This window comes from Rhopilema esculentum, chromosome 20 (assembly GCF_057945365.1).
Source record: "Rhopilema esculentum isolate cy_ngs chromosome 20, ASM5794536v1, whole genome shotgun sequence".
In the NCBI taxonomy this organism is placed as follows: Eukaryota; Metazoa; Cnidaria; class Scyphozoa; order Rhizostomeae; family Rhizostomatidae; genus Rhopilema; species Rhopilema esculentum.
The window spans coordinates 723,982-736,299 of NC_142834.1; the positions used below are offsets into that span (position 1 = coordinate 723,982).

A 12,318-nucleotide genomic window follows, 5' to 3' on the forward strand; every position below is an offset into this window, starting at 1 on the left:
TGCCAAATGCAGAAACAATGTGGGCCATGTCATTTATAAATATATTTGGCCTGTGTTCCAGTCTGTGCAAAATATCTATATAGTCTCTTGGACTTTTAGAGCGATGCAAGAATTTGAGTGCCTAAATTATTCCCTGATTGCATGCTACTGTCAACCAGCCACCAGAAAATCCAAACATTTTCCGAAAAATCTCATTAAACTTAATGTTGTTCTTATCAAGACCGGTCTTGGTGCAATTTATAATATCCAGTTTGGTTCCAAAAATTTTGACGATCAACTTCATCCACATCATCTTCATTCAAATCATTTTCTGTAGGAGAAGTATACTTAAATGCAACTTTATGATTAACATCAGCAATCGAGATAAAAACCACATATCATGCAGTTAAACTCGTAACATTCGCTAAGGCATTCTAAATGCAAAGAGGAAATCAAAATGAAGTTGCTATCGATCTTGGTCTTCAATACAGCCTCTGCCACAGCACATATTTGCACACATACTTGGATTTTTACCCTTTCAGTTTAGACCACTAGATAGACTCTTGAAAAAAACTATACATCGAGACCGTATAAGTATGTTCATATATTTGCTGTTATAGACGGACAAATGTATATGATTTTGGTCTTTCTAAGCAACCACTAATGGATGATTATACAAATCACAACCGTGTTCTAACTCAATGCACGTGCTAACTGTTTCCTCAGACAAAACTCTATACTTTCCACTGGAAGCCAATTGAAATAGTTTGTATTCCCTCAATGTAAACTGTTGTGGATAGAAAGCATTATTAACTAGCGTCAAATGATTGCATTCCCTTTGGTTCATGCCTGACCACGCAGCAGTCGTCATCTCTTCTCGACACCTTTCATCTTCAAAATCGATTAATCCACTTTGAAGTAATTTTTGTACATGCAAAGGATGACCCACATCCTCATGTGATGACTTTCTAATAATGTAAAAACCTTAATGTTTATCACAAAAAAACTGCAGTGTATGTATATTCTTGGCTATGCCACCTTTTATAATGAAGATTCCTATTCTTTTTGGTAACCTTTCTTTTGCAAATATCACATTCTACATGCTCGATGTTTAGTTGTCTTCTAGAAACAATGGTTTTCTCTTCTAACAGCTGTTGGTCCTTTTTAGATGATAGTTTCTTCAAACCAATAGCATCTTTGTTGAGGGAATTCTTTTTGGAGATTGATAATGTTTTTCTGATTGACTTTGTAATCTACATTTCCTTTGTATAGTTGCAAAACATTCTGTGCAGTTGTAATGCATTTTGCCTTCCTTAGCCTTTGGTTGTTTTTTTCTATTCATTTGTAGTTAAAAATCAGATACATTGTGTTTTATGAAGGTGTTTAATTGAGTAACTTTCGGGTTGCTGTCTTTTGCCCCTCAGACATTTCAGTAAAAGAACAGGGTGTTGAGGAAATGCAGTCAACTTAAGGAACTATTAAGGAACTTTTAGTACTACAGTTTGATAAAAAAAATGGTCCAAAAATAAGGAACTTCCAGAACTAGGCCATGTGCTAGGTCCCTTATAATAAACATGCACCTTATTTTATGAAATACATATATCGATTGATGGAAAAGATAAAGAAAATTAGAAAGGAAAATTAGAAATGTATCTACCTAAAATCTTGCATTACTGCTTCTTCTCTGTTTCCTTCAATGTTGTTTGGTCTTCTGCTTGTATTAATTAGCGAAGTAGTATGTGTGTCTGCACTGCGCCGCATTGGCAAGAATGGCCTCAAAGTCCTGACCGCTGGTGGTACAGCATTTTTGACGGTGTTTGCTGAACTAGAACCATGTTGCTCAAGACGCTCTATGCATTCAATGGCATCTTTTAGTGCGGATTTTATATCTTTACCTTTCTCCATGATATTATATGTGTATCTTTATCTACCAAAACAGGTTGAAAATCGGGTGTTGTAAATGTAATTTAAAACTTCAACGTCAATTCCCCTTAGTTGAAAGATTAGCATTAAGCTGCTTATCAAAAATAATTTCAAGACACTTCTCCTCCTCTTCCTCGCCTCTTCTCTTCCTCTTCCTCACCTTTCTTCCTCTTCCTAACTTCTTTGTGATGATATAAAACAATTATTTACAGCTACTGCCACTCTGGAGATGAAATTTGCAATATTTTCAATGCTTCAGTCTACTATGTGCATTCTTAGACACATCAGTTTGCAAGGATTCCAGGTTTTCCTTCTTTTTTATCAACTCATTGACTTTGGATGCTCTTAGGACGAATTCGTCAACAATTTTTGTTGCAATCTCCACCAGGTATTGACTCTTTTCTATTCTTTTACCGTTTTTATTAACAGGCAATACCTTAGCAGGTTTCCCATCCATTGATGACATCTCCATGATATGCAAAGCAGATACAATAACACATGCCTTTATTGCTAATGCAAGGAATGTCTTCCAAGGATTCACATGGTGCTTAACATCAGATGAAACATTTCTTCTGTCAATAAGGTTTCGGTCGCTATACAAAGTGCACTTGTCCTTTGCAGATGTAGGGTGGTAAAAGGCACTGAATATGAGCTAGAAGTATAAGAAAGTTTTAAGGAATTTGTTTACATAAAAGTTATGAAGTAAATTATCTACAATAGAAATCACATAAAAGCACAGATTTACCTCTGCTTTCATACTTACCTCATTAAACAGAAGTTACTAGACAAATTTTTATTAACAATTTAAAACTGCTTTCCTTCCCAAAGGTACATTGTGATAAAATATAGTATATAATATTCAACAAAAATCTACTGAGAATTCTTTCCAAAGCAAATTCTAGGGCATTATAATTTTGAAACTATAATCAAATTCATATAAGAAGATAGTTGCCAGTACCACAGAATAGATATTGACCAGAAGGGTCACTAACGCTGGCATCCTTTGTTGCAAGTCAGTCATGGATTTTGCGGCGCTGCGCTGTCTAAGTAGACAATTCTCGCTTTCAACTGATGTGAAAGGAGGCTGGCAGCACATTGCGATTAGATTTTTCACTACTCTTTAGGGTACAAAAGTATGGAAAGGTTGTTAAAAATGGTGGCTCGCAGTTGCCAAGGTCCTAAGGCGAAAAATTTGCGAAACATAATTACTAGGAAAAGAGGCTTGGGACGATAGTAAATGACCTGAAAATGCATTCGTCATCTTACAGAGTTTCAGTCGAAAACAAAATTGAACGATAAGTTTGCTGTTTAAAGGGAAAAAAATCAGTAAAACATTGAAGATTTATTGCCTTGGGCCGTTGGCCACTGTGAGCCGCCATTATTGACTATCCTTTCCATACTTTTGTCCTCTCAAAGTACTGTCATTCCTGCGATGCGCTGGAGAACCCAGAAACATTCTGGAAATAACCGAGATAATGCTGTGAAACAAAAAGAAAGCAAGAAAAAATTTAGTTTCATTGGAAATCTGAAATAAAGACATTTGTAAGTATATTTTGATTTTTCATTACAGCCAGCAATCTTATCCTGTTCTATCTTGACAGCTTGGATGGCCATATCTAAGAATTAAAATGATCTAAATTGACTAAAACTCACCAATAGACAGAACTGCAATTCTCTTTCTCTTGATCGAATTTGTTTTTTAGAGGGGGCTGACTTCTTTCGCTTGGGTTGCTGCCTACAGATCCAAGGGTCTGTGGTTTGAGCCCCAGACATAGCCAAACATTCACTCCGAGTGAGAAGAGTCACCAGCTATCTGTAATTCTAAGGTATATGCTAAGGTATAGGAATCACAAGGTGTGGTCACATCGAGAGGAAAGATCAAGACACTGCTCAATAAGCATAGTTTCTCGGGGTCAAAACAAACCTCCAGGAGCAGGGTAGCAAAATACAAATACATTAGATTCTCACCTTCTATGAGCTTAGCCAAATGCAAAGCATTTGCATATTAGATTTTGTAAGCAAATGATAATTGGTAGAGCCGGTTGCAATTCATCTAGCAGTTTTGGAATCAATCTATGAAAACAACTAGCTGCTATTGTGTAGACAGGAGTTCGATTTCACCCTTACACTCTAGATGTAATATTTTGTATAGGTATGAAACACTGACCGGGAAGCAGAAACTCTCATGTGCCTGTTTTTCTGATTGGCATATTTTGGTCCACAACTGGGTACTTTTTTGTAACCTTTTTATCCTTATTGTTATGTTCAATACTCTGAAGAATGTCCGAAGAAAAGCTTCAGTATCTTAAAATGTAAGGCAAGTATCAGTATCAGAAAAGCTTCAGTATCAAACCCATCTTTAAATTAATGTAAGGCAAAAATATTATTCACTATTAATGTCATCATTATCACCACCATAAGGGTCATCACCATCATAAGCATCATCACATTGTTATTTTTGTAATTATACATGCTGGTAGATCATTTTCTTTGAGTATTGACTCAAAAGTGCTCTGCGGCCGAGACTGTGCACTGTTTCCTAAAAAACATGGAGAGAGAAGTCGCATCTGTTGTCTAATTCCCCAGGCCCACAAAAATCGCGTTCTAAGAAATATGGAGCATTTGTCAAGCGCCAGAGGCGCGAGGTAAGTTAAAATTTACATGTGCGTAAATGAGGTCAAACCATGCGAATTCACCCCCAGTGATTTTGTGGTTTCACCTTTGGTTTTGGTTGAGACAGGAGATGCTGTTACGGAACCACTAGAAAACAAACGGGAAGAGAACTAGACACCATTTGTTGACAAGTCAACTCAGCTGACAACCATTGCAGATGAAATGTGTGTTACAAAAAGTTATGCAACACAAACACCTATCACATGGCATTTTTGTGGGACACAGACGAACCCCAGAATATGGTCACCTGGTAAGTATTCTGTATCCGGGACTTGGGGGCTTTACCTGATACATATCTGTAATGCCTTCAGTAAACTTCTATATGGCTTTTTTATGTCACTTCACAAGATGCTCTTTTGATTATATTCTGGAAACCTCTACCCCTTTGATCTTCCCTTTATTATTTCCTTAAGCCTGGTTCATAGTTCTGAACTTATTAGCGTACGCTAAACTCCGCACAAGGGTAAGCTTTGAAGCGTACGCCTTTTCATCTTGCCTATGGCAAAAGCGTAAGCTCGTACGTTTTCCGCATGTCCATGCGGGAAGCTTGAAACGATACGTCATAAGTTTTTTCGGTACATAGTTTCCGGATATGCCGTCAAGGAAGGTTCTACTTGCCCTTCTACTTGCTCGGCGAAGAAAGAAAAGGAACAACAAAACGCGGTCGTATATTCGGCCTTTGAATTCTTTGAGAAACGTGCGCGGGGAATACACGATCCTAGTCAATGATTTGCGTTCGATGGACGAAGAAAGGCATTTTCAATTTTTCAGAATGTCAAAAGAACGATAGAACGATCTGCTTAGTAGATTGAAGGAAAAGTTAACGTTCGGAAAGAATCACAGGTATCCTATATCAGCCGATGAAAGACTGGTGCTCACTTTACGATACCTTGCTCATGGAGATGCACAGCAAAACCTAGCCATCACAGGTCGATACGGTAAATCGACAGTAAATCAAATCATTTACCATACATGCCGCGCTATTTGGGATACACTCTCAAGTGAATTCCTAAGCTTTCCTGATGAGCAAAAATGGAAAGAGATCGCAAACGATTTCTGGAAATATTGGAATTATCCTCATTGCCTAGGAGCCATAGATGGAAAGCACATTGCAATAAAGGCACCGGCAAATGCAGGAAGTGACTATTACAACTACAAAGGGTTCAACTCCATAGTACTTCTAGCTGTAGTTGATGCCACATACTCATTCGTGATGGTAGATATTGGTGCTTACGGCAGGCAAAGCGACGGAGGCGTCCTTGCAAATTCAGTATTTGGAAAGAGACTGAACGCAGGGACATTGGACCTTCCAGCACCCAGTGCACTGCCAGGTTCAGAACAGATATCCCCATACGTTTTTGTTGGTGATGAAGCATTTCCACTCAAGGAAAATATGATGCGCCCCTATCCAGGTAATAATTTCAAACATGGTATCCAAAACATTTTATATAATTGTCAGTTGTTTTTTTTTATATGAAGTGCTCTCGGCAATCAGATTTTGATTGATCTAGCTTTTAAGTTTCCATCGTCCCAAACGAGAAATACACCCTTCCAGAAACATTTATATCCTAAAAGGATGTAGCCTAAAAATTCAAAATTTCCAAACTTAATTTTCAGGCTCAGAATTATCCGATGAAAAGAAGGTCTATAACTATAGACATTCATGAGCACATCGAATTTCTGAAAATGCTTTTGGAATCTTGTCAGCCCGCTGGAGAGTTTTTGGTCGCACAATTGAAGCCAATCCAGAAAATAGTGTGACAATAACGAAAGCATGTATTGCATTACACAATTATTTAGCAAAAACAGATTTTCAAAATACGCCAAAAACCCGATATGTGCCTCCAACGCTGGTTGACCAAGAACTACAGGGTGACGTTGTGCCAGGGACATGGAGAGAAATACAAGCAAACAGTATCCGTGCAATAAATCGAGTTGGTAGCAATATGTCATCGAAACAAGCTACAAAATATAGAGAACAGCTGAAAGATTTTTTCTTGACCGACGAAGGAAGCGTACCTTGGCAAGAAACTGTGGTTCGTAGAGGACGACTTCAGAAATAATTACTAAAACACGGGACGACACCTTTTATCTGATTGATAACAATAACAGCAAAAATAACAATATAATTCATAAAGATATATTAATTTGATTAAACTGTTCATTCGCCTGTAAATACAGAAAATCATTAAGAAATTGAAATTATCTGCAACATAAATTTGGTGATTAAGATTATGTTTCTCCCCGATTAATTACTTATCTTAAACTGATCATAAATACCGTATTCTATCTAATGAGCGCCCCCTCTCCAATGAACGCCCCCTCTCCAATGAACGCTCCCTTTCCAATAAACGCCCTTCTCCATTGAGCACTCCTGAAGATCATAAAAACAGATGGAGACCAGCAAATCATCGCAACAGTCATCAGTTAAACGTATGTTCAATAAAATCTAGGTTGATCAATTGGGAAAATTCAGTTCTTTCAGTTCGTTTGTATTTTAATACTTTGACTTTTATTTTTGGATTTCTTTTTTTAAGCAACGCCCTTTTTAATAGGCACCGCTCGCTAATGAGCGCCTCCTCTCTGAGGTAAACGTATGTTCAATAAAATCTAGGTTGATCAATTGGGAAAATTCAGTTCTTTCAGTTCGTTTGTATTTTAATACTTTGACTTTTATTTTTGGATTTCTTTTTTTAAGCAACGCCCTTTTTAATAGGCACCGCTCGCTAATGAGCGCCTCCTCTCTGAGGCCAAGACTATAATGAGCACTAAGGTGCTCATTAGAGAGAATAGGTGAGGTTAAAAGATTTTAAATATTCATTTTACAACTTTTTGCAAAAATTTTTTTACTGAAGCGAAGACGTGAAACTGGGGTAAATTTGATATGTTGACTCCGAGGACTGGTTGTTTGCTTGGTTGTCTAGAGAAGAGAAAGTGGCTTGGGAAAAATCTCCAATCTCCGTTGTACTTTCAGTTGGAGTGTTGCACAACTGTAGCTCAGCATCAAAAATAATGTCTGTGATTTTCTTTTTGACAATCAACTGAGCTCGTCTTGGCATCTTTCTAATGGAATCAGCCACGACTTTTGCGAAGTTGTTGGCCTCATCATTAGAGAGTTTCCGATCGCCAACGCAGCTAGAACAGGGGACGTTTCCGAGGCCTGGAAATAGCGCGGCTGTTCCGTCCTCCTGCACATGTAAAAAAATCAGATTCCGATTTTACGACGGGGACGTGCATTGGCGCCAAAATTAAACCAGCTAAAATGGACGACATGCTGTATTTATTGCACGATGAGGGCGATATCGACGACGAAGAGCTGCTTCTTCTATTAGATGACCACCCGAAAAATTTGCACGTTGGCCTTCCGTATTTTAAGTACGAACGTTTTAATGTTTTTGATATACGAGAAGACGAATGTGAAGTGGAATTTCGCTATAAAAAAGATGACATTTTTAGACTTGCAGCTGCTTTGCGCCTCCCGGAAATATTCAAGTGTCAGAATGGTGTGGTGGTAGACGAAATCGAAGCCTTGTGCATCGCCCTAAAGAGATTTGCTTACCTCATCGCCCTAATGGCTGATCTCATCCCTCGTTTTGGTAGGCCTGTATCACAACTCTGTATGGTCGTAAATCTCGTGATTGACCATATCTTCGACAGATTTGGATACCTCCTTGCCAACCTTGATCAGCCATTATTGTCACGCCATAATCTGAAGGTATATGCAGATGCCATTCATCAGAAAGGTGCTGCATTAGACAACTGTTGGGGTTTCGTGGATGGAACAGTCAGGCCCATTTGCAGACCAAACCAGGATCAAAGGGCTGTCTATAACGGCCATAAAAGAGTGCACGCAATCAAGTTCCAATCGGTAGTGGTACCTAATGGACTTATTGCCAATCTCTTTGGTCCAGTTGAAGGAAGAAAGCATGACAGTGGCATCCTGGCAATGTCAGGTCTTTTAAATCAGTTGGAGCAACATTCCTTTACACCTGATGGCCAGCCTTTGTGCATCTATGGAGATCCTGCATATCCTCATAGTGTTTTTCTCCAATGCCCCTTCGCAAGAAGACCAAACCTAACTGTTCAAGAGCAAGCCTTCAATCAATCCATGAGCAGGGTTCGTATTTCTGTTGAATGGGTGTTTGGTGATATTGTGAATTATTTTAAATTCACAGACTTCAAGAAAGATCTGAAGATTGGCCTCAGTGCAGTTGGAAAGACTTATGTTGTTTGTGCCCTACTACGCAATGCACTTACTTGCCTGTATGGGAACAACACATCTGTTTTTTTCAATCTGCAGCCACCACTTCTTGAAGAATACTTCAGATAAAAACAGCTTTTTTAAAAGCTACCAAACAGCTTTTTTAAAAGCTACCAAACAGTTTTTTTAAAAGCTACCAAAGCTACCAAGTTTAGATTTATCTTATCACACATGATAGAAATCTCAGTGTATGGGATAGTTAATATTGATAAACAAAAAATTAACCAATTGAGTTAACCATTGATAGAACTTAAGTAAATGTGACTTTTCCAAAACAAACAGTATATCACTTCAAACACACTGAGTTGTAAAGAGCAACATTTCATTAATTCCAAATCACAATCTCGTCTTGTAGAACTATTTTATCAGGACATGAGCCTGAAAACTGACACAAAAATAGTAAAAATTTGAGAACAATCTAAGGCTGAGATATTTTACAAGGTGATTTTGAATATAAAGCTTGTTGAAATAGGCTTTTCAATGCATAACCTGTCAGAACATTGCTATTAAGAAAATTGATATTAAGATTATTTTTTAAGAAAATTGTTATCTAAATGAAAATAAAAGGCCATTAGTACTTCAGTAAAATGTTCCTGTCTAAAAATTTCTCTACTTGCAACCTAATTATTTAGGAACATATTAAGGACAGTCCAGCCTTGAAGTTTAAGAACAATTAACAAGAGAAATCCTTAACTGCAATTGACAATTTCTAATCTAAAAAAGTTAATGTTGAAAAATAAAGCATCACATTACATCAAGAACAACTATAAAGCTGTGGTTATATAGAAACATATCTTTCAAAGTTCTAAATTCAAATTGAACCAACAGCATGCAGGATATGCTTATATTTTTATAAGAAAATGACTAAACAAATGGGTGGAAGAAAAATATACATACTTTTGAGACTAGACAAAATTGTGTTTTAAAGTGAGTTGTTTGTCTATTAGATGTATAGTGCTAATTATATAGTAGTTCTAGAAGAGCCTCAAGAAAAGGCCTCAATAAATTTTATGAAATTTTGAACTCAGAACCAAAAACTATACAGGAGCTAGAGGGCCTGTAGTAGCATTCCAAAAAAGGGGCAAGCTAAACTCTCATAATGGGGAAATATGTCTCAAGAAGAAGTCTTTATAACTAGTGCATCAAAACAGTGGGGGGGGGGGAGGGGGAGCGGTAGGCATGGTCCTTCAAGCTCTGTATTAGGTCAGGTTTTATAACAAAAATTGCCAACATGTTTATCTTCTAAAATTTGTTCTTACTTTATAATATAGTCATTAAGTTCTTACTTGAAAAGAAGGAATGTTTGGATATGAATTTTATCTGGCATTTATGAGTTTTATAAACAGAGAATCTGTTGGTACTAATAATACCAGCATTTTCACTTGGAGGTTCCATTATTTTTACTATGAGTCTTAACCTGGTCATTCCTTCTTTTCCAGGCTACTTTGGTAAAGAGACAGTAGCAATTTGTTTTGCTGCTGTACCTCTTCCAAAATAGCCTGTTGCTGCTGCAGCTGTTGTCTTAAAATATTTATAACTTCATCATCTTTCTTCAGCCTTGCCTCCAATTCCCTTTCCCTCATAAGTTGTTCCCTTTCTTTTATTTCTTGCTCTTTCCTTCTCATCTTTATCTCTTCTTCCTGCATCTTTTCCTTTAACTCAAGATCTCGCTTCTTCAACTCAAATTCTTTCTCACTCTTTTTGACTTCCTGCGCTCTCTTTTCCTTTAAATACTCCACTGTATCCCCCCCATGCCTTTTCTTCTTCCTCTCTCTTTCTACATTCTCCCTCTCCCTTGTCTCCCCCATTCTCTCCATTGCCCTCTTCCTCACTGCCTCTGCTGTTTCTTTTTCTTTCTCAATGTCATTTTTCTTCTTTACCTCTCCCCTCAACAACTGTTCTTGCTGCTCCCTTGCAGTCTCTGTAATATCCTCAAGAGCCTGATCCAGCTCATCAGGCTCTTCTGGACTGATACCACTGGCTCTTTCCTCGCTGGCCCTTTTCCTTTTAAAATCTTTTTCAAGTTTGGTGAAGCGATCTCTCACTGACCTTTGGTCAACTATGAAGTGGGGATGCTCCACCAAATTCAAATTATTGGCAATTCGCTCCCAGCATTGCCCTCGGTCATGGGTGCCATGCCTAAATTGAAATGGCTGGACAACCAGCACTTCTCTACAAAGTAGCACATCATGCTGCTTGGTCCATGTCATTTTGTGCCTATTTGAAAAGGTTTAAGAAGGGTTGAAGGCAAAAAAACCTTTTCACTCAAAAATTATGTATGAAACATAAATGATTACAGATGTTCTAGATATAATTATGTATATCCCAGTCTGCAGAGTGTGGCAGTTCTAAATAAAATCTCACATGCTCAAAGTCATTTCAGGTTGGTTTTCTGTGTGTAAACCTCATGGCAGTAAATGTTATGTGTAGTTCCTAATATCAGCATACAGCACTACATTGACCTGGTGCATAAATCTGCCATGCTCTTCAGACTGGTGTATATCTTACATGATACCTTCAACATTTTTACAAGAACACAACTGTTTATTTAAGAACAGAAAATGTAGAAAGCTGCATTTTGACATGCATAATAAGAATTTGGCAAAAAGTCTTAGCAGTTTGATTGCAATTTGGACGAACACTCATTTTTATAAAGAAACAAAGGTCAACATTTAGTAGCAAAGTGTCTTAGTGTTGCTGCATTTTTCAGCACTTGCTTTTGTCAACTTTCTTAATTTCATGTCATTAATCCATAATTGAAATATTTTAACTTATAACTGAAACCTGAAGGGGACTTGATTAACTTATAACTGAAGATAAGTTGGCTTTGAAGAACAGGTAGATGTTTGTAATATCTTTTGTTACTTGTCCTACTCTCAGCTTTCTTCAAGCTCTCTTTTCTGAAATGTCCCAAGCAAATTTTCTATATCAAGTTTGTTGATTAATAGATAAGTGTATAGTGTTTTTGTGAAGGGCAAAAACTAGCTTTAATAATAGCTGGTAATAGATGGAAAAATCCCTTTAAATATCTGAAAATTTTAGCTTCAAATGCGTTATGAAGCTGGCACACTTTTGATTAAATAACTCTTAGACAAAGTTTAACTATGTTTCTTAAAAAAAATAGTTATAAGAAAGCCATAATTTATAAGAAATATAAGACAGTGTTCAGTTAGTAAACTACAACTACATTCAATGCGATATGACTACGAACACGGGTCGGCTTTCCATTTCTTTGGATAGTGGTTCTGTTGCCATTTTCCCTCTGAAATAGGTCGATTTGATAAGGCTGAAATGCAAAAGAAAGCTTGTTGAAATGAGCTGTTTTTACTTCGAAGAGATAGATTAATGTCTCGATGAATCAAAATTATATCGATTTTAAACTATTACATCGAAAACATTGAACTCTTACCTTAAAAATTCTGCGTTCTTCCTCCGACGGAAATTTTCGAATTTTGCGTCGTAGGCCGGACGAGAAGTAATCA

The 12,318-nt window shown here is 37.3% G+C and overlaps 2 protein-coding genes across 2 annotated transcripts; one reads left to right on the plus strand and one right to left on the minus strand.

Annotated features, from left to right (window-relative positions):
• Nucleotides 1-7,732: 7,732 nt before the first annotated feature.
• On the plus strand, nt 7,733-9,961 carry LOC148957754 (uncharacterized). The gene has a single exon (XM_089114445.1). The coding sequence runs from the start codon at nt 7,838-7,840 to the stop codon at nt 8,903-8,905; it is 1,068 nt and encodes a 355-aa protein (XP_088970571.1). The 5' UTR covers nt 7,733-7,837; the 3' UTR covers nt 8,906-9,961.
• Nucleotides 9,962-9,975: 14 nt separating this feature from the next.
• On the minus strand, nt 9,976-12,249 carry LOC148957755 (uncharacterized). Its single transcript, XM_089114455.1, has 2 exons — nt 12,048-12,249; nt 9,976-11,053 (listed from the first exon to the last, which is right to left on the minus strand). The coding sequence occupies exons 1-2, from the start codon at nt 12,089-12,091 to the stop codon at nt 10,258-10,260; spliced, it is 840 nt and encodes a 279-aa protein (XP_088970581.1). The 5' UTR covers nt 12,092-12,249; the 3' UTR covers nt 9,976-10,257.
• Between the last annotated feature and the right edge of the window lie 69 nt (nt 12,250-12,318).